This window comes from Monodon monoceros, unplaced genomic scaffold, assembly GCF_005190385.1.
Source record: "Monodon monoceros isolate NGI ecotype Baffin Bay Population unplaced genomic scaffold, NGI_Narwhal_1 Super_Scaffold_19, whole genome shotgun sequence".
Lineage (NCBI taxonomy): Eukaryota > Metazoa > Chordata > Mammalia > Artiodactyla > Monodontidae > Monodon > Monodon monoceros.
Window position 1 is genome coordinate 50,398,926 of NW_021703775.1, and position 23,059 is coordinate 50,421,984.

General features: G+C 42.1%; 1 protein-coding gene across 1 annotated transcript in view; it reads right to left on the bottom strand.

Annotated features, from left to right (window-relative positions):
• The window catches only part of RHOQ (ras homolog family member Q), a 35,885-nt gene that overhangs the window by 811 nt on the left and 12,015 nt on the right, over positions 1 to 23,059 (bottom strand). The window contains exons 3-4 of the mRNA XM_029231451.1: positions 3,221 to 3,385; positions 2,819 to 2,914 (exon numbers count right to left, since the gene is read on the bottom strand). Of these exons, the coding sequence (XP_029087284.1) occupies positions 2,819 to 2,914; positions 3,221 to 3,385 (261 nt within the window). The remainder of the gene's footprint in view (positions 1 to 2,818; positions 2,915 to 3,220; positions 3,386 to 23,059) is intronic.

A 23,059-nucleotide genomic window follows, 5' to 3' on the forward strand; every position in this document is an offset into this window, starting at 1 on the left:
GGATACCTAGGGAAAGAGTTTCCAGGCAGACAGAGCCACAGATGTAAAGACCCTGATGCAGCAGCATGCACGGAGCATTCAGGGGGTGGGAAAGAAGCCAGAGTGGCAGGAGAGGGTGAGCAGGGGTAATGGCAAGAGAGGCAGTCAGTGAGGCAGCCTCGAGGTAGCAACCTCAAGTAAGGACTTTGGCTTCTACTGTGAGAGGGGACCGACCCATCCATCCATCCATCCATTCGTTCGTTCATTGAAAACTTACAGAGCACTCTCATTTGCCAAATGTGAGAATAGAGCAAGGAACAAAATTAAGTCCCTAAGCTATTCTCATGAAGCTTATATTTTAGAGGGAGAAGACCGTGGACTAATAAATATAGAGGTAGAATATGTGGTCTGGAGAAAAATGGGGGAGGAGATAGGAAGTGGGGAGAGGTCAGGCAAGGCCTCACTGACAGAGTGATATCTGAGTGAAAGAATGAACAATGTCCACATCAGGAAGACTATCCCAGGCAGAGGGGGCAGTGAAAGGACAAAGGCTCTGAGGCAGAAGATTGGGGAAACCGCACAGAGGCCGAGTGCCTGGAGCACAGCGAGTGAGGCAGAGAGGTAGCGGGGCCTGTACGCCAGGGTGAGGGCTTGGGCCTTTCTTTATTCGGAAGATAATAAAGCCACTGGAAGATTCTGAACAGAGCAGGGAGCTGATGGAGCTTCTATTTTTAAAGTCTCACTCTGGCTGCTGTGTTGAGAACAGGTTAACAGACACAGACAGAAGCAGAAAGGTGAGTGAGAGGCTGTTCCGGTAATCCAGGCCAGAGAGGGAGGGGGCCTGAACCAGGTTGCCAGAGGAGGGGACAGAGAGGAGCGTTTGGATTCTGGGTATATTCTGAACGCAGAAAAATATATTTTGCTGGAGGGTTCACTGAATGGTATGAGAGAAAGAGCAAGGTCAAGTGTGACTTCAAGGTTTTTGACCCGAGTAACTGAGAAGACTAAGCCTAGAGGATAAAATTGGGAATTCTGTTTTGGACATGTTAGTTTTGAGATGCTTACCACCCGGATGGACTTGGTGCATGACCAGTTAGATAACCAAGTCTAGAGTTTAGGGAAGAGGTCCAGGCTGCAGATAGAAATTTGGGAATCTCAGTAGCAGACTGTTAAAACCACAAGACGGATAGAAGCTTACCAAGCTTAAAGGCTGAGTGTGGATATAGAAGGAAAGACAACCAAGAAGCTGAGTGCGGATCCCTGGACCCTCAACATTCAGAGACGGGGAGATGGAAGAGAGGCCCACGAGCGGGAGAAAGCCCAAGAGAGGGCGTTCAAGGAAGCCAAGTGAATGTGTTTCAAGAAGGGACCAACTGTGCCAAATGCTGCTGACAGGTCTAGAAATGGTGTTTTGCAACCACTTTTTTTTCTCTTAAACTACATAATAAACATGAACATCTCAGTAAGTAAATTAGTATAAATTTTTAACAGATGCAGGGGGTTTCTTTTGCCATTATAAACAATGCAGGAACTTCTCTTTAAGCACATCCCGTATAATATTCTTAGGATAAACTCCTCCCCATGAAATTGCTTGATCAAAAGTGTACATGACTTTAAGGCTTTTGCATGTTGTCGAGGCTTTTACTCAAAGACCAACAGAACAACAGAGTACCCATTTGCTTACACCTGGAACGGTGGGTATTCTAATTAATGTCTCTTCTTTTGTGTGCCCATTTTACAGATGGAAATTGAACTTACATTTGATTACTAAGGAATATGAACATATTTTTTATCTTCAATGGCAATCTGCATTTTTTGGAGAATCTCCCATTGATGTTCTGAGTCCCTTTTCCTATTGGGGTATGCATATGTCTTTTTCTGATTTATCCATATGCAAGGGGTTCATGTCCACTAAGGATATTAACCCATTTTTCTGCCATAAATGTCAAGTTTGTTATATGACTTTTAATTTTATTTCTGGCATTTGATGTCATATTAAATTTTTACGTAGTTAAATCATCAATGTTTTCATTTATGACTTTTACCTTTATGAAATGTAGAAATTCCTTCTCTCCTAAGATGACAGACTTTAACATGTGAAATTCCTTGCTAGTAACTTGTTAGTGAAGCTATTTATCTTTTGCTTTAGGAAAAACTGTTCTCCAAAAAGTTTTCTTGCTTTCTTCTGCCTCCTGATAGTATTTTTAAAAACACCTTATTATGTTCCATTTCCACAAAAGTCCTATTAAAGTCATAACATCTAAAAAATAGAATCCAATCATGTTAGGGGCAAATGGAGAAAAAAGTAAGCCTCACTTTGGGGAGAGGAAGAATATAAGTTAAAAGGTATTTTGTGCATCACAGTTATATTTTTTAAGTGATAATATATTCCACCTTGCATAAAAATTCTCTTGTGGAAGAGAATTCAACAACACATTTCTTCTCCGCCGTGAGTCTTCACTGACGACAGGGCCTGATTCAGCAGCCCCTATTTGTGACGCCTCTTTGTACACGTGACTTACTAGGAAAATATCGTTGGCAGTGTAGCACAGGTTTAGTAAAGGCCAGAGTGAGGCCTTTACTGAAGCCCAGCTCTGCCATTTACTTCCTGCGGGACCTTACAAGTTACCTGACAAGGCTGTGCCTCTGTTTTCTCCTCCATAAAACAGAGGTACTAGTAGACCAACCTCACTGAGTCGACGCAAGGATTAAATGATCTAATGCATGTAAAACACTCAGCACAGTGCCTGGCATACAGTAAAGCACAATAAATATTAGCTTCCATTATCACCTTAGCTTCATTTACGTTTACTTTTAAATTCTGTAAAGGTTGCATTACCTCTTTTGCTAGTTTCTGTCCTTGTTCCACACATATAGGTTTTTCCTTCATATCATTCAGTCTTGCTAAAGTTTTGGGGTCATCTCGCAGATCAATCTAGTTAAGAAAGGTTAATAATGTCCCATAATATTATCAGTCTTTAGAGATAAAGCATGTAATCCCATTTAACCCCACGTATCAAAAAAGGATTACAAAAGAACCTAATCTTTAAAACCAACTAATAAAGTAATTGCTTTCTTTGACACTGCTTTTTCCAAAAATGTGACAGAATTTATTATAACAACTGAGATTCAACATGTTATTATCTCAGTTGCTAAACCTTAGGGCCATTTGTCTAAGAGCAACACCACAAGGCAGGCCACAGAGGTTATTCTTAAATGGGTAAAATCAAAGCAGACATACCTGAGTTCCTATTAATAAAAAGGGTACATTTGGTGCGTATTCCTTAAGTTCTGGTACCCACTCCTCTTTCACATTTTGAAATGAGGCTGGATTTACCACAGAGAAGCATATAAGGAAGACATCAGTCATTGGATAAGATAAAGGCCTCAGACGATCATAGTCTTCCTAAGGGAGAAAGAAAAACCTCATTATTTCCATTTCTAGAGTTTACTAACAAATATGTACATTAGATTAGATGGTCAAAGAAGCAAAGTCAGGACTAGTCCACAAATGGAACGTATGACATACTACAAAAAAACAACATAATTCCATTTGTCTTTGCTATTCTATTCTAATTGGAAGCTCTGAACACCACTGGGGTAAAATATGACAGTATCATTAACGTCTACAATGAAACTCTGAGAAAATACATTGTGATGACGAGAGTTGTCACTGGAAGCATTTTTAACTGAAAAGTTTGCACACAGAATTGATTGTAGCTAGATGTTTAAGTATAGTCATTTATAATAATATTATCTGAATGTTCACTATGTTATTAAACATATGAGCCATATGCTCTCTCATGTATTACTTATTTAATCCTTGTAACAACTATATGACATAAGAACCATTATCTCTGTGTTGCATTTGTCTAAACTGAGGCAACAGAAATTAACTAACTTGTGTAAGGAAGTATATAGCAAGTAAAGGAGATGGGATTCAAACTCCGGCAGTTTTACTTCAGAACCTATGCCTTAACCACTATACACATTCACTGAGACCTTAAATCTTTGCTTTCCCTGTTTATATAGTTTTCTTAATTTTGTGTGTGTGTGTGTGTGTGTGTGTGCATATGCATGTTTGTGTAAAAATTTAAAGATAGAAACATACTGAGTAAATTCACAAAATCCCCCTTCCTCTCCAATTTCCATTCCTTTCCTGAAATGTAGATTTTTCGTATGTATCTTTCCAATTATTTTCTGTGCATGTATATGCCTACAACTGTACATATTTAAACATCTGTACACAGACGAAAACCGTGCAACCCATGTTGTTCTGCACCTTTCAGTATGTCTTGGACATGGTTCCAGACCGGAATACGTTAGACTGCTATATTATTTTTTTTTTAATTGAAGTATAGCTGATTTACAATGTTGTGTTAGTTTCAGGTGTACAGCAAAGTGATTCAATTATATATATATGTATGTGTGTGTACATATATATATGTACACACATATGATATCTATTCTTTTTCAGATTCTTTTCCCTTATAGGTTATTATAAAATATGCCTTCCATATTTAAACTGCTGCTTCACATTTTATAGAAGGGCTGTTTTAGCATCTCTCCATCACAAAAGACAGTGAAGATCCTGTTTCATTTAGATTATTTCCTATGACACAAAATTCTACTTGCTTACATTTTTGTGAGTGAACAGTCAGGATTCCATTTTCGTCAGGGCTAGCCTCTCATCTGGTTTCAAGGAAACTTTATTTTTGGCCTAAGCCACCACCCCTGTTAAATGACCTGCCTCACTACTAGAACTGCATGAATGTGGAATTAAAGGCATATTAAAAACATCTTCCACTCAGAGTTTCAGGTAGTATTTCTCTCATGGGACAATTTTCCTTTCATGTCATCTTCTGACATTTTTCTTACTACAATGTTACACTCAAACTCATATTATCTCAAACTCTTGACTTTGGAGCTAACCCTCCTGTTTTTCTGTGATGCTTTTGAAGGGCACACCTGCAGTTTGGAGCCAAGGGCACTGAAAGATTTCTCAAGTGTTGGCTCAGGACAAGACGGGAAATGCCATCCCCAATCTTCTTTAGCTTTTATTTTTAAAAGTGGAGGCCTCTAATTGGATTCGAATAAAGCAGTGCTCTGGTGTTAAGAAATGATTAATGAAGAGGTCACGCAAAATGGGTATGAAACATGCTGGCACCCCAGTCAGTTACAAAAGGACTATTATCAAAAGTATAACATGTTTTAAAAATCAGTTTGAGTGTTAAATAGTACAATTTGGTGAATTAAGTATACTTCTTGTACTCTACTGCCTATTTCAAACTGCATGTCGAGAAGAAGAATTAAAGGGACAGTATTTGATCTTAGCATTCCACCTGGCAACTACCTAGCAGTTTGTTCCTGAGCAGACTTGCACACGGCACACTCAGGGAATGAGGGGCTCTTGCTACAAATCTCTCCTCATCCATATTTCGAGATCCAGTTTTCACAGAATTAGAAATGAGGATACTATCTCATAGGATTACGAGGAATAAATGAGATATTGCAACTAAAGCACTCAGCAGAGTGCCAAGCACATAAAAGAACTCTTTCAACTCTTTAACGTCAATTCTTCATCCCACGGGAAACTGGTTCTCCTATTCTCTGCCAATCCATGCAGGGTCCCATCAGTGGCACATCAGCCCTGGCTCTGCATTGTTCTCTCTCCAACCACAGGGAATAAAATTTTCTACTCTGGCATCAAAACACACAAATCAAACTGAGGTCTCTTGAGGACAGTATAATTTTCAGATTAATAAAAGAGAATGATATGTTATTACTCTACTAATTAGTCATTTGGGGGATTCAAGAGCCTTAAGACTATTTAAAATGTAATAAAAAAAAAAGAATTACACATTTTTTAAGAAAATCAAATTAGATTTTTTTAATGAAAATTTTACCTCATCAGGGAAATAGAAAGTGCACTCTTTCTCTGGGAGGGTATTACAAGAAATAAAAAGCAAGTGAATGCAAAGTTCTCTAGAAATGCTTAATATTCAAATATTCATCCAAACATTTTATAGAACTTAAGTCGATCGTACAGATTCCTTTCATAACCACAGTGCGTACTGATTTTCCTCGAGAGGCATGTGGGCACAAAGGAATGGAACTAGACTAATCATTTCTAGATTTGTTAAACTGTAGATTTTTGTTGGAATAGTTAAAATGTGAGGAATTGGGGTTAAAAAAAAAAAGACAAGTGTGTTTAGAACTCCTTGGCAAGAAATGTTACTTCTTAAATCTGAACCATCTAAAATGAACTCCTTCTGCCTGTAATCTCCAGCTAAATAATTGACAGTGATTATCAGAATGAGACCTTTCTGCTTGCATCCAGCCTGAGTAATTAGAAGTCTAATAATAGCAAATTAAAAAAAATAAATGATCCCCTGTGCGTACTGTACCCTACATCATATACAATTGTCTGTATCTACTGTGCAATATCCTGAGTGAACTTAATGTGAAGTTTTAGATTTGGGGATAAATAAATTGAGGCATGCAATTCTTTCCTCCCCAGCTATGCATTTAAAATTTGACAACACAAAGAAAGTTAAATGCGCAACTGCCCTTTCTTTTAAAAGAATTCCTCAAAGCCAATTCTCTAGTGTCCTCCTAATTAAGAAATCAATTACATTTTAGTCCAAAAAAATTTTTTTAAAGGTAGATATCTAAACATTTCAGCCTGGTAACCGAAATGTTCTCAAGTGTATTAAAGACAACTGTCTTACAGCAAAAACAATGGTGAATTTGGTCAACAGGATTGTTGAACTGCTTAGTAAAAGCTTTAGCTTCTTATCAATTGGCTAAGTACCAGCGGGATCCATTTTTTTACAATATATTCTGGTAGCTTAGCGATTAGGCTCTCCATTCTCATCAAGAGTGCCTGATCTGTGAGGATGACAAGCTTCACCCTTCAACAATATCACACACTGACAATCTGACAAGAGTCCACAGACAATAAGAGACCAACGAAATGTGCTCTGAGAGGAAACAAAACACCTTCAGGTGCAACAGAGAACTGTGGCAAATGGCCATCAGTCAGGAGACCCCTTTTTATGCCCAGCTCAGTCAGCAGCCCAGAAGCGTGCCCATTTCTGTACCACCTTTGTTCCCTTGGCGTGGACCTGGGTGCTCCCTCCCACTTTAGTGACCTGTTTAAAATACATGTTTTTGTACCACAATGTTCATTGCAGCTCTATTTACAATAGCCAAGACATGGAAGCAACCTAAGTGTCCATCGACAGATGAATGGATAAAGAAGATGTGGCACATATATACAATGGAATATTACTCAGCCATGAAAAGAAACGAAATGGAGTTATTTGTAGTGAGGTGGATGGACTTAGAGTCTGTCATACAGAGTGAAGTAAGTCAGAAAGAGAAAAACAAATACCGTATGCTAACACATATATATGGAATCTAAAAAAAAAAAAAATGGTCGTGAAGAACCTAAGGGCAAGACGGGAATAAAGACGCAGAGACGCAGACCTACTAGAGAATGGACTTGAGGAAACGGGGAGGGGGAAGGGTAAGCTGGGACAAAGTGAGAGAGTGGTAGTGTATATATGGACATATATACACTACCAAATGTAAAATAGATAGCTAGTGGGAAGCAGTCGCATAGCACAGGGAGATCAGCTCCGTGCTTTGTGACCAGCTAGAAGGGTGGAATAGGGAGGGTGGGAGGGAGGGAGACGCAAGAGGGAAGAGATATGGGGATTATATGTATATGTATAACTGATTCACTCTGTTGTAAAGCAGAAACTAACACACCATTGTAAAGCAATTATACTCCAATAAAAATTTTTTAAAAACCATGTTTTTAGACTGTGTACACCTATTTAAAATACTTATCCAAAATATGTACTTTAAGCAAAATCGCTCAAGTTGGGTGGTATAGGCCTTGCCATGCTTTTTGTGGTATTCTATCACACAACTGGTCACTGAAAATCAATTAGCAAAGATGTTTTGAGATCATACTGCATGAAAGATGTTCTAAGGACACGTACACACAAATAAAAAATATAATCGTCCCCTCGTCCCCTTTGGAGCTTATAGTTTAGTTGGGAATTCAAGACATGTACATAGAAAAAGGCAGTCAGATACAACAATGGGAGAGTGTAAATTGGAGCAGGTGAATATATAAATGCTTAATCAAAGAAACATTAATAAGCACCTACTGAGACAGGTTGGGACCTGGGAACCTTTGCTACAGTGCTGCAATGCTTGTGCCTGAATAAACCTCTCCTGGAGCAACAAGATACAAAGAAACTATATGAGACTAAGAATAACTGTGTGCATCGCAGTTGGGGCAAATTCCGGACCCAAAAGAGATCAATACAAAGAGACCAAAAAACCCTACTGCCCCTTTTGAAGAGCCTGGAGCAAAAACAGAGTGTCAGGAGGAAAAGCAGGGTACTGTGTATGCCCCCTGCACACATCACCACCTAAGCCGCCCCTCCAGCCCAACCCCTGGACACACCCCTACCCTCACCCCATGTAAGGAACAAGCTCGCCCCTGCTCAGCGAGTGAGCAAGCAAGGAAACCTGTTGTTTGTTCTCCCTCCCTCCACCCTGCTGCAGCAGGGGCCCCAATAAAGCCTTGCCTGAATCTCTTGTCTGGCCTCTAGTCAATTTCTTTTGATTGGGGAAGGCCAAGAACCCTGGTTGGTATCACTACTATGTGCCCAGAATGTGCACCCATCAGGGAAATGAAGCAAGGCCAAGGTTTAGATCCTTTCTGACTCGTAAAACAATTTAAACATTTGCAAAGCTCTCATAAGATACCTGTATGTTAAAAATATGGCAACGAACACGAATGGGCAATAATACCCGTGGTGTGCCCGTGCACCTCACTAGAACTTTGTAGACCTCAAAGTCACAGCCTAGAACAGAAGAAGAAACTGCGGTGCTGATGAGAGAACATGCTTAAAGTTGGCACTGAGGAGGGAGAATTGATAAGTTGGAAGAGACAAAAACATTTATAACGGTTTCTGCTCATAGGGAGTTCACGGCAAGGGAGACAAATGTATGCAGACATTGTATTACAAGTCAGAATGTGGTGAAAACCAAGGGTAGTAGTTAGGGGACTCTAAAAAAAGACTTTTAGAAGAGGTGGCATTTGGGTTGGGCCTTACAGAACGGAGAGGATCGGAAAATATATGACCTACTAGCATGTGGCCTTGGTCAAGTCACTTATTTCTTAGAGCCTTTGTCTATCAGTCTGTAAAATGGGAGATTATCAACGACAAGTGCTTTGAAGACTATAAGTGCTATAAGAATATATTACGCCTCCGAATAATCCAGGACGTTACTTTGATTCAGAAAACAGTCATTATCAAAACTTGTAAGAATTTTTCCTCTGTAACAACCTAGAAAAAGTGGGACCACAACTGAGTAATTCTTTAACAGACAAGCCCCAGACTTCTAAAGTCTAAAACAGCTTCTGACTACTTGGAGATATATAAAATGTAAGGCAACTAAGTAAGAATGTCCCTGACAACTGGTGGCTTGTGGTAAATGAAGGAGTAGTAATCTCCATCTGAAACATCTGTTTCTGGTGAGAAGCCTAAAATAGGTATCAGGCATGGCTCTTGAATCACTCTACCCCTTAAAAGGTGCTATACTAAAGCCAAGAGGGCACATGGACTGAAGCTAGCTTCTGAAGATGAAGTGTTTTGTCAGAAATCTTATAAATTATCAACATTTCTTCAATAATTCTTGGTAACAGTAGTCTATGAAACCTCATTTTTTTGTGTCCTTTTGTCACTTTCAAGTTCATTTTGTATTTAACTTTGTGAAATATCACCTTTCACCCCCTTAAAAATAACTTTTTCAAGGAAGCTGGGTTGAGTTCTTTTGCGGAATATTTTGCTAAGTTTGGTTCAAAATGCATCGATGATGAGTTTATTGAATTTACCTACCACTCTCCTGCTACAGGTGGACTAAAGAAAATTTGGGGAGGAGAATTTTTTTTAAGTGCTGGAAATTCCTAAGAGATCATTGTTTTTCAAAAACTTTAAAAATATTTGACTTTTTTTCCTTCCTTTTTTCTTTCCTTCCTTCCTTCCTTTCCTTTTTTTAAAATCTCTGTTCAGTTGTGAGATGGTATTTACTTATCATGAGCCTGATTAGCTCTTGGTAAAAGAATTCTTGAAACTGAAGGTTCAGCTTCTAACTTTAAGCAACTGTCATCTTCATATATTTTGATTAGAATAAGTCAGTCTCCCAGTTAATTTATTAATTATTTAGCAGCTAGTGGACCAGATCTTTGGCTTCTTTTCCATTATTATCTTCCTTTTGGCTGCCTGACTTATTATAACTCCTGTTTAGGTTAGCTGGAGAAAAAAAAAAAGAGAGAGAGAGAAAGGTTGAAATGTGCGGTAGCAGAAAGACGACCAGCTGGAGAACTGGTTCTGCCATTATCTAACCGTGTCTCGTGAACCTGCACTTCCTCATCTCTAAAAGGAGAGGACTGAACTAGATCGCCACGTCACATGGTTAAAAACGCTCAAACTAACACTTTTTACCCTTGTGAGCAGCCCTAGTAACAGATTTAATGTGGGTGGAGGTTTAAACTACTGCATAAAAATTGAGTTTTAGGATACTGTTTTATCTAAGCTGACCCCCCAAGGCAGAGGATCAACACTCAACTAAATATGGCCCTTCGGCAAGCTTCATTTCCCCATCTGTGAGAGGAGAATAAATATAGCATACACATGTTAAGATAAATGAGAGAGCTGGTCAAGTGTTTTGAGCTCTTCAACAGACAAGCCTGACTTCCCAAAAAAAGACAAACCACAGCTTCAGAGACAGTGCAATTTCTTTTGTGCATGGTGAGATGACTTCCTTCATTGTAAAGGATTTAAGAGCTGCAATTCTACATTGTCTGGAGCTATAATTGCAAGTCTCTTTCACTAAAACAGAGGTCAGGTGGCCTAAGGCATGCAGAAGGAAGGTCAATGTCAGGTCACACTTCTGTGCAGTGTACTCCTTTCCTAACTTTTTTTGGTACAAATTTCATGTTGATGGAATAATCATGCATTCTTTCATTTCAACAAATATAAACCCACTAGGTGCTGAACACTGTGTACTCCAGTGAGAAACAGACGTGGACCCTGCCCTCGTGGAATTCACAGTACAACAGAGGAGAGGCAAGTGCCTCCCCACTAGCGCAGGACTACTCTAGGTCCCGGGGACACTGTGGAAGTGCGGGAGGTATTTTTGATCGTCAACACAAACGGGGGAACTCTACCAGCATTTAGGGGTGTGAGCCAGGGTGCTACCTGACCTGTGTAGTGAAAAACAGTCCTGAGTCCTGCATGATTGATGAGTGTGCCTCTAGGCACTGAATGGCTATGAAAAAACTTTTAATAATGACCTGAATCTAGGATCTATCTCTGTTGCATATTAGTAGAAAGGTAGATTTACTTGATGTTGTTCAAACATTACAGGAGTTGCTTGCCAATGCAGAAAATCGCACACCACTGGCAATATTGCTCTTAGTACCCTAATTGTCACTAAAACACAAACCCGTTAGTCAACTTTTAGAGCTATTCCATTCATGGTTGTTCACCTGACTACTGCATTATGATTTCTGAGTACTCAGCCCTGGGAACTTAGGAATTTAATACTGAAATAAATTTTTTTTTTTTTTTTTTTTTGCCGTACGCGGGCCTCTCACTGTTGTGGCCTCTCCCATTGCGGAGCACAGGCTCCGGACGCGCAGGCTCAGCGGCCATGGCTCACGGGCCCAGCCGCTCCGCGGCATGTGGGATCTTCCCGGACCGGGGCGCGAACCCATGTCCCCTGCTTCGGCAGGCGGACTCTCAACCACTGCGCCACCAGGGAAGCCCTGAAATAAATATGCTGATTATGAATTACTTTCCTTTTATTTTGCCTTCCTATTACTGCCAGGATGTTATACTGATTTAAAATTATATATACAGAAAGGTTATATTAGCTATAGACTTCATTTGAAGATAAGTATAGGAGAAACATGTTATAAAAATTGTTATCAAAGGGGGGATGGATCTAATATACTAGAGGCACTGAGTCAGGTATTTAACAAATTGGGACAAAAATGATTATAAATGCGAACTGGGATAGGTGCTGTGAAGGAAAACAGCCAGGAGACAGAGAATAACCAGGACGAGCAGCTTCAGTCTTGGTGGTCTGGAAAGACCTCTCGGAGGGAGCGACGTCTACCTGAGATGTGAGGGATGCTTTGAGAAGCCAGATATAGGACACTAGGGGCAAAAGGCTCAAGGCAGAAAAGCCCTGACAGATGCCTCCAGGGAGCCTTCTGGAATAATCCAGGGTTCAGCTTGTGCAGCTGGATGGATAATGTCTTTCACAGGGATGAGGAAGACTGAAGGTGGAGAAACACATTAGGGAGAAAACTCAAGAGGCCAATTTTGGGCATGTTAAGCTCAAGATGTTGACAGTGGGAAACGAGTATCTGGAAGAGCTCTCTGCCTCTGAGTTCCAGACCCAGCTCTAGATGCCTCCTTTTGGCTGAACCAGAATTATCTCAGATTCAACATTTCTAAACTAAAGTCATTTCTTCCCCCTCAAATCTGCAAGTCCTGTTGAGTTCACCATCTCACGAAAAGACATCACCACTCCATCAGGATCAAACCATAACTTTGGGAGTCCTCAGTATCAACCCCAAACACAAAGTCAGTCAACCACTTGCCCAGCCAGTCTGTTCTTCCCTCTCCACACTCCTCACCTGGGCAGCTCCTACTCATCTTTCAAGCTTTGGTCTAAAAATCTCTTGGTCCAACAAACCTTCTCCAAACCCCCAATTCAGAACAAGGTCCCTCTCTCTGTAACACCTTCTCCTGTCGTCCCATTTCTTACATTGTAATACAACTACCTCTTTTCTTATCTGTATCCTCCACAGGACTCCGCAAGGGCAGAGGACTCCTCTTCAAAGTCTGGTTTATAGTAGCTGCTTATTAAATTCTTGCTGAATGAATGAGGGTAGCGTGTGGGAGATGAAGTCAGAAGGACAAACTGCAGCCAGATCACGGTGGCCTGCACCTCCTTTATCGGCTGCAGAGCTGGAGATGATGGATAAAGCCTCTGAATCCTCCACTAACAGGTGAATTTCTCAGGTTGCAGTTACCGCTTTCAGCCAAGATTCCAACTGCCTCCTAAGATCAGGGCCCTTTCTCTGTCCAACCCACCTTCCTGAATAATAAGGTGAGCTCTAAGGCGCAGAGCCTCAGACGGAGCAATTTTTCCAGCATTTTAGTTCCTGCTACTGTTTTTCACCACCACGTTTTTTCCATTGTCTTGACATTTGTTTTATCTAGGATGGAGGATATCATTGACTGTCTACCCGGCATCCTTCTCCTACTTGTTCTTTCTTTCCAAAACTGATTTAGGTCAAGACCCACCACTCCTCTATTCAGACACATGCCCCTGGGAACCCTGACCCCATATCTAGCTTAAAGAATTCCTGGTTGGATTTAAGCCAATCATGGAGTTTCATTCCCTACCCCCCGGCCAAAGTCACTGGTTCCTAGGTGGGCACATGATCCAAGTAGTCCAATCAGAATGAAGTGGTCCCTGGATTATCCAAGGGGCTCATTCTCTGCCCCTGGCCAAAGCACAGGCATACCTCATTTTATTGTGCTTCAGTTCATTGCACTTTGCAGACTGCATTTTTTACAAATTGAAGGTATGTCGCAACCCTGCAGCGAGCAAGTCTATCAGTGCCATTTTTCCAACAGCATTTGCTCACCTCATGTCTATGCGTCACACTTTGGTAGTTCTCGCAATATTTCAGGCCTTTTAAAAAAATCATTATTATATTTGTTATGGTGATCTATGATCAGTGATCTTTTTTTTTAAAGATTTTTTTTTTTTTGATGTGGACCATTTTTAAAGTCTTTATTGAATTTGTTACAATATTGTTTCTGTTTTCTCTTTCGGTTTTTTGGCTGTGAGGCATGTGGGATCCTAGCTCCCCCACCAGGGATTGAACCCACACCTGCTGCATTGGAAGGTGAAGTCTTAACTACTGGACTGCCAGGGAAGTCCCTGATCAGTGATCTTTGATGTTACTACTATGAACTCACTGAAGGCTCAGGTGATGGTTAGCATTTTTAAGCAATAGTTTTTAATTAAGGTATGAACTTTTTCTTTAGACATAATGCTTTTGCACACTTAATAGACTACTGTATAAACATAACTTTCACATGCACTAGGAAAGCAAAAAATTCATACGCTCACTTTATTGCGATATTCACTTTATTGCATGGTCTGAACTTGCAGTACCTCTGAGGTGTGCCTGATATTGGTTCCTGGGTGAGCACAAGATCTAAGTAGTGGAATCAGCATGAAGTAGTCCCTAGATGACTGAAGGCAGCTCTTTCCTCACCCCTTCTTCTCCTTCTGCTGCTCCTCCTCTCTGTCTCCCTCTCTCTCCCTCCACCCCTCACTCAGTATGGAAGGATTTGCTACTCACTGGCCCCATCTCTGCAGCTCATGGAGACTATTCAGGGATTCCCCACTACATTGGCTGGTGCTGTGGTCCCTGTATCACAGGGGAGTGGATGCTGCCCAGGGCCAGCTATTTGGAGGCAGGCATATATAAGTACCAGGCCTGACACTTCCAGGGGAACAGCTCTCTTACCCTTTTTTTTTTCTTTTGCGGTACGCGGGCCTCTCACTGTTGTGGCCTCTCCCGTTGCGGAGCACAGGCTCCGGACGCGCAGGCTCAGCGGCCATGGCTCACGGGCCCAGCCGCTCCGCAGCACGTGGGATCTTCCCGGACCGGGGCACGAACCCGTGTCCCCTGCATTGGCAGGCGGACTCTCAACCACTGTGCCACCAGGGAAGCCCCCTCTTACCCTTTTAATGCTTGAGCTACAGAGGACTGTTGGGCATTGTGGATTCAGGTCACCTGGGCTTCCCGTGTGGCGAGGGCACCAACATAGAACTAGGAGTTACAGATGGGCCAAATGCAGAGGAAACACCATTTTCCTCCACCTACCTTCTTCGCCTCTGAGGCTGAGGAAGAGGCTTACGATGACTGAAGTCTCTCACTGGCAGACACCCTTAAACACAGACTTCTAATACACTAAGGACAGGCAGTCAAGCGGCGAGAGAAGCCGCAGGAACCATCCTCTGATTAAGCCTGAAATGCTGGTTTTCTCCATGCCCACCAGAGACAGCCACACTGCATGAAGGAGTTTACCATGACTAGCAAACCCATTTGGAATCTGAGGTCTTGGACCACACTCCTTGGCCAAAGACATGGGACAGGCAGACGAGGGAGGGAGGCTTCTGGGCAGGTAGGCAAAATCAGGATGACCTAATGCGGTTCACAAATACATTTTCACAGAACAGACCCTTTAGAAAGTACACACAATTTCTGTTGGGGTGATGAAAATGTTCTGGAACTCGACAGAGGTGGAGGTTATGCAACATTGTGAAGGTATTAAATGCCACTGAATTGTACACTTAAGAATGATTAATTTTATGTTGTGTGAATTTCACCTTAAGGAAAATACACATAGGTCCACAAGTATGCAAAGTTGGGTCCTCATGGGCCTACACACATGCGCGCGCGCACACACACACACACACACACACACACACACACACACACACAGATTTCTTTGAAATTCAGAGAGGTGCCTGCACGTGGCAGAAATACCCTTTCCCTGCAGGGAGTCCCTGGCAGAAATACCCAAGCCATCCACTCCTCAGGACCTGCATTCATCATAGTGACACGCTTCCACTTTGTGGAGCACAGCTTGCCCGAGCTTACCCTCCTTCGGGCATGTCTCAAAACCCCTGCTCTGCCTCTTCTGCATCACCCACTTCATCTTCTCCCCTCCAGCTCTGGCCTTCTTGTGCTACAGGAGGCTCCCAGCAGAGCTCTTTTCCAGGCTTATTAACGAGTCACCGCATTATGTTACTCTAGCCTTATTTTGCTTCACAGCACAGAGCGCCTTGCTCCTGCTTTCACACTAGCCCTACTATCCCACCAAACCCTCACCATCAGCCTATGAGATAGGGCAGCTCCCACTTTACTGATGAGGAAACTGAGGCTCAGAGAAACTCGTCCAACTTGTCCAAAGTTACAGGACAGTTGGGCAGAAATGAGGCAGGAAGGCAGTTCTCCAATTGACTAGTTTAGGACCCTCCTGGCCCCTTTGTTCTAAGCAAGCAGTAGGTCACAGGTTTTAGACACAGACCTTTTAAATCTTTGAATCATAGCTTTACTGGCTATGTGGCTCCAGGCAAGTTACTTACCGTTTCCTTTCCTTCATCTATAAAATGGACTAAACTGTTGGAAGATTAAATGAGCTAGCATGGAGCCTGTGTGGTGGTTGCGAGTTTATCACCACGCCCAGTAGTGTTCCTTAGCTCTTCAGTTTCGGCAGATTTGGCAGAGAGGAATAAATCGGTGGAAAAGGAGGATTGAGGGTAAAAGTGACTTTGTGAAGAACACACTGAGAAATGTGGCTGCTTACAAAGTGCATATGTTTACATGGCAGGCGAGAACTGAAGTCAGGAATTTTATTAAAACAACTGAAGATAGCTAAACTAATATACCCCAAATGTATTTTTTTAAAACAATGGTAAATGAGACCTGAGAACTGAAAAAGAATCATGATGCACGTGGACTCTGGTGTGGCCACCCAGCCCTCGCCGCCAGGCCCTCTCTGCCTCGTGCTGCAAACAGCACGGGCAGTTTTCAGCTGCTGCCTGTAAAAGGTTCACTGGACCCACGTTTGTACGAGCATCCTCGTGCTCCCAGAAGCTCAGCCAATCCAGGAGCTGGACTTCCCACCACAGAGAACCTGGCTAGGAAGATGTGACATTGACCAAAACAAACTGAGAGCCCGTGAAACAAAATCAAAAAGAAGCAACACTATGGGCAGACAAGGAAACAACAAAGCTTTGCAAGAAAAACCCCGGTCATTCCAGGGGTTTCAAATGTCCATTCTCTTCTGCGTATCCTCATAAAACCCTTGGAGGCAGTGTTGGGACAGCAGCTGTCATCCCCCCATCTGGGGTGGAGGGCAGCAGCTGAGGCCAGGGTGAAGTCGGTGAAGTGCCGGCGAGACTGTGGCTGGAGCAGTTGGGCGGGTCAGCGTGGAGGTGAAGGCAGTTTTCAACCATAGCACGTGTGGACCGTAGAGCCCGGTCAAGCTGCACGGGAACCTGCGAGGTTCCAGCTCTCAGCCCAGCCCGGTGTAACCCACTAAGCTGAGTCCTTTCCAAGCCCACACATCAACCCCTTTAGGGAGTCTGCTGCTTTCTGGAAAATCAAACAGCACACATCTCCCTTCAGAGAGCCACTAGCTTAGTTAAGCAACCTAGTAAGACCCTGGCAGCAGGGGAAGTCACTAATTGAACGACGTACAGATCAGGAGCCTGCGGGCCTGGCCTGAGGTCCAGTGCTGCTCTCATGGGCTGCGCGTGTAACTCATACTGGTGACTTTAGTGTGCCTGTTTTCTCATCCATTAAAACAAAGGCAGGGGGAGGGGTGGATAATATCACCTACCTCAGAGGTTGTTGTTATGATTAAATGGGACAAACAGGTCCAGAGAAGGCCTCTGATGTAGGCACGAGATTAATGACAAGAGACACATACTCTAAGTGCCACAGGAATTCACAGGAGTGAGTATGTCTACCACCTGAGGACTAGAAAAGGCTGCATGGAATACCTGTTCTACCCATGTCCTGTCCCCACCCCAAACCCACACACTTAATACCACCTCCTCACCTAGGAAAACAGTCCCGACCCTCCCCCACCCCCATCCCCAGAGCTGGAAGTGCCCCTTCCTGCCTCCCAATGTCAGTATCTGGAGGTGCAGTTAATAAATATAGGGGAACTATAGTAGGACACCCTAATAATTTGACATATGGCTACATGTTGAGAATTAAATTCATGAAAATGAAACCGTAATCGTCATTAGTCATCTGTGATATGGGTCATTACTAAGAGATGACTGAGATTCTTGAAAACACCCGAATCTAATCAAGGTGATTAAAATGTAACTAAAGGAAGCTGTAACCTAATAGAGTATGTTTTGGCCTATCTGAAAAATGTTGACTTAAAAGTTATTGTCTATAGAGACTCTAAATAGAGTCTAGCAAAGGAGAAATTGCCTAATTAGAATATTTGTGTCCATTTAGCTTTGCCCAACGGTAAGACGCTAAACGTGGTGGACAATCAGATGCTGAACACTAGAAAGTCGCGCTCCCGTGTGGGAGGGGCAGTTGACCACGTGGTTCCAGGATCCAGATGAAATTCACATCTCCTCTAAGACCTTTTGCTCCAAAGCCTGAATCCCAAGAAAGCTTCTAATGAATTCATTTTCCTGGGTACCTTATGCTAAGGAAAGGTACACTGGATAACAGGCACTGAAAAGGTATCTATCACTATAGCTTTGATCTTCATATTTATGTTTTCTAACTATTAAAACAAATTGGAGAAGAATTCAGTTAAATGCTAGCCAGTTGAACACATGAATCTATCTTTGATCTTTCCAAAATCCTCTGACATGTACAGTAATTTTAAAAAAAAAGGCATAAAGCCACAGGAAAAGCAAACAGGGAAGGAGACAATAGCCACACAATTTTAGAAGCTAGAAAACCAAAGAACAAGTAGGAACTGATTTAGCAGACCCTGGGAGCCAGATCCTGGGCCAGCAATGAGGAGAAGTTAAGAAGCACCCGGTTCCGTACAACAGAACCCCCTAAAGGTGTGGGAGCTGGAGCAGTGCGTTCTGAAAGTGGGTTGAAGGTGGAGCCACAAACAAGAGGGCAGACTGACAGTCTGCTTATGAAGCAGTTAAACCCCAGATCTGTCCTCTATCATGATAAATACTCTCCCCAGCCCTGATGAAAGGAGGAGGATATTTATTCCCCAGAAAGGGAAGAACAGAGGGTTCCCTGGGTGGGAGGACACAGGGCCCAGTTGAACATACTGAACACACAAGGCCAGGGTACACTGAAAATTGAGACCCTTACCCTGCTTCCTCCCCTCACCTCCCAGAACAGTGGCAGCCCAGCAGGAACCACTCAGGCAGTAGAGTGCAAGATTCTTTTCTGGGGAATATGAACAGTGCAAGAGGAAGGACCAGGTTCCCCAATGAAAAGACCCAGATGAATCACCCTACATTAGTGGTTCTCAAATGGGGGTAGAAGGAGCAAAGGCTGACGTTGCCCCAAGGGAACATCTGGCAATGTCTGGGACATTCCTGATCATCATGATTGGGGTAGGGAAGACAGTACAGATGCTGCTAAACATCCTACAGTTCACAGGACAGCATTCACAACAAACTGTCCAGCCCGAAATATCAATAGTGCCGAGGCTGAGAAACCCAGACGTTCAGTAAGGGCCAGAGTCATCCAGCCCCATGTATACACAGAGCTTCCCGTTCTCCAATGCCACTCTCGTAAATATGAGTAGACACCTGAGGAACTGCCACAAAAGGCAGAGATCAAAACGAGAGACTATGCAGGGAGACAAAAATTTCAAAAAGCTATCATTAATACCCTCAGAGAAATTAGAGAAGATATTCAAAGCAAAAGCAAGCCAATCCAAACTTAGAAGATGATAAAGAAAAAAAAAAAAGGAACATCCAAAGAACAGGAAAAGGTTCTTGAAAATTAAAAATAGAATCACATTAAAAAAAAAATAGAGGGGGCAGATGATAAAATTGAGGAACTCTCCCAAAAATAGAGCAAAAAGACACAGAGAAGGCACAATTAGAGGACCACCCCCAAAACCTCTAATATCTAAATACTGCAAGTTCTAGTGAAACAGAAGAGATTAATTGGAAGTGAAGAAATCAAAGAAATAAACCAAGAAAATTTCTCAGAACTGAAGGACACGAGGCCCTAGGATGAAAGAGCCCACAACAGCCAGCTACACCCTACCCTGAAGACCATGAGTGTGAGATTCCAGACAGGAAAAACAGGTTCCTAAAAACGAATCCAGAATAAGATTGGCATCAGACTTTTTAACAGCATAAATTGAAGCTGGAAGATGATGGAACAATGCCTTCAAAGCTCTGAAGAAAAAAATGATTTCCAATCTATTTTCAAAATGTCAAGCAGGTATGAAGGAAATAAAAACATTTTCAAACATACCAGGTATCAAAAAATTTGCCTACAATGCATCTTTCCTCAGGAAACTAATAAAATATATACTCTACCAAAATGAGGAAATAAACTATGAAGACATGAAAAATAAAAATTGGCATCTAATACAAGACATAGAGCCAAAGGGAATCCCAGTAATGATGAAGGAAAATCCTAGGATGACAGCTGTGCAGTAGGCTCGAGGCAACTAGCCCAAACTGAAGCAGGTCAGTAGGCTCATGACGAATGCCTCCAAGAAGAAACTGACAGAATACTTGATATGCTGGAATGTATGGAAAGGTGAGTTTAGAATGAAATAGACAGGTGGTGAAAACTAAGCAAGGGAAGAAGATAATTAGTAACTCCAGGGAAACAAAAAGCGGCACAAAGAGGGAAAAGTAATTATAGTACACTACATGGCTCAGCTGTGCTAACACAGTGATAAAAATATAACCACTGATCAACAATCAAATGGAAATTACAATATAGCTACTGGGGATAGGTGGATGGGAAGTGGAAGACATATTCAAAAGACAGCTAAAGCCTCATCATTCATGGTGTGAAGGCAACAGAGGATTTCTTTTACCAACATAAACAGCTAAGAACTGAAAGCGGTTGCCTTGGGGGAGTGGAAAAGGACTTCTCTGTAGGAAAGTGGAGAGGGATCTTTTGTTTCTCCATAACAGGATCTTGTTGGCTCTTTAAACCATCCGCATATATAACTTCAATAAAAATAAAGTGACATTTTTTTAAATTGGAGAAAAACAGAATAAAGTATAAAGAGGTAAATTTCTACAAGTATTCAACATCACTACCTAGAGCCAACTGCTTTAACATTTTGACAATTTTATACCAATTTTTTTCTTATACATATGCAGATTTTTCAAAGTTGTAATAATGCCATATATAGTTTTGATTCCTGCGTTTTCACACTTAACACACCGCTAGCCTTTTCATGTATCTTTAAATATTTGCTGAAAGCAGTTCTTAATGGCTGTGATCATTCTAATACATATCATGCTATCATTTAACAAATCCTTTTTTACTATGCATTGTGTTTATAATTTATCACTATTATAAATATGGCTGTGAAGAATATCATTTTATGTAAATCTTTGTGTACACTGAATGTTTCCTTGGCATAAATTCATAGAAATGGATCACTGAAAATTTAAGTGTCTTTGCCAAATTAACCTCCAAATGGATTGTGTCCGCTTTTACTGAACGGTACATACAGCATCCACTTCCCTGACTCCTGAATATCAATTTTTCCCATGTTGTTCAATTTGATAAGTGAAAAAAAAAAAGTTTTTATTTGCATATCTTTGCATATTGTGTGTTCAATTGGCTGTTTGCTTTTCTTCCTTGTGAGCTACTGGTTTACGGCTTGAGTCCATTTTTCCACCAAGACCACATGATAAATAATCCTTCCACAACCTTATTTATATCCAGATCTCTATAAGTTAACACAGATCAGACCGGTGGACCTGATGATATGTGAGTGCCTCAATAAAATCAAGTCTCTGAGTCTTGATGGCCCCACTGAGGCCCTGGCTCTCTGGGAGGCTCCAGGCAAGCAGCCTAGCAGTCAGGCACCCTTATGACACTCCTCACACTTTACCTTTTCTTGGTACATCCCATATTCTGTTTGCATTTTGGTCATCTGTATACATCTTCTCTTCCCAATGGACTCTAAGCTCCTACAGAGAAAGAACCCTATCTGATGGATCTTCGTGTTCCTCACCTCACCTGTATTTAACAGATACTCACATATCTGATGAATAAAGACATAAGGGTGTAGATGGGGGTGGGGAGGATTATGAACAGAGACAACAGGAGAACTGGAACACTGAAAGTGAAAGCGTAGAGGGACTAGCCCTAGCCCTACCAGAGCTGGGGTGAAGACAGCACCAGAAGTACATGACCAGTGATTTCCAGGGTTCGGGCAGAATGTCCATGTAATGAAGACTGACGAAAAGGAATAAAAAGGACAGATGAGGATTATTCAGCCACAAAAAAGAAATGAAGTACTGGTATATTCTACAACATGGATGAACCTTGAAAACATGATGCTAAGTGAAAGAAACCAGACACAAAGGTCATATATTGTATGATTCCATTTATATGAAAGGTCCAGAATGGGCAAATCCACAGGGTCAAAAAGTAGATTAGTGGGCTTCCCTGGTGGCGCAGTGGTTGAGAGTCCACCTGCCAATGCATGGGACACGGGTTCGTGCCCCGGTCCGGGAGGATCCCACGTGCCGTGGAGCGGCTGGGCCCGTGAGCCATGGCTGCTGAGCCTGCGTGTCCGGAGCCTGTGCTCCGCAATGGGGGAGGCCACAGCAGTGAGAGGCCCGTGTACAGAAAAAAAAAAAAAAAAAAGTAGATTAGTGGTTGCTAAGAGCTGGGGGAAGGGGAGAATGGAGAGTCACTGATTATAGGTACAGGGTTTCTTTGGGGGTGATGAGAATGTTCTGGAATTAAATAGTGGTGATGGTCGCACAACTTTGTGAACATATAAAACCCACTGAATATGAATAATATCTCAATTTTTAAAAAGGAAAGAGGAGTAAACAAGCAGTCTGGCTCACGAGGAATTTCTGAGGAATTGCTTTGTTTATAACACCAGCTTGCCTAGACTTTGATGCTTCCACACTGCCTGGCCCAGCAGCAGGATGTCAGGGCTCCCCCTGCTTGTAACAGAGGGACACATGACACAAAACACACTGAAGGAATCCTACAGATCCAGACTTGCTGGAGAACAGCACACATCCTGGCCAATATTTTATCCAAAGAGACCTGGCAGCCTTTCTGCTAACGGACTCCCTGAGTTAAGAAATGAGTTCTACTGTGCCTCGGCAGGCAACGCATTACACCGACCACCTATAACCCGATTTTAAAAACCTTCAATAATGCCAAGACAGAACAGAATTCCCTTTAAAATGAGCTGATGAG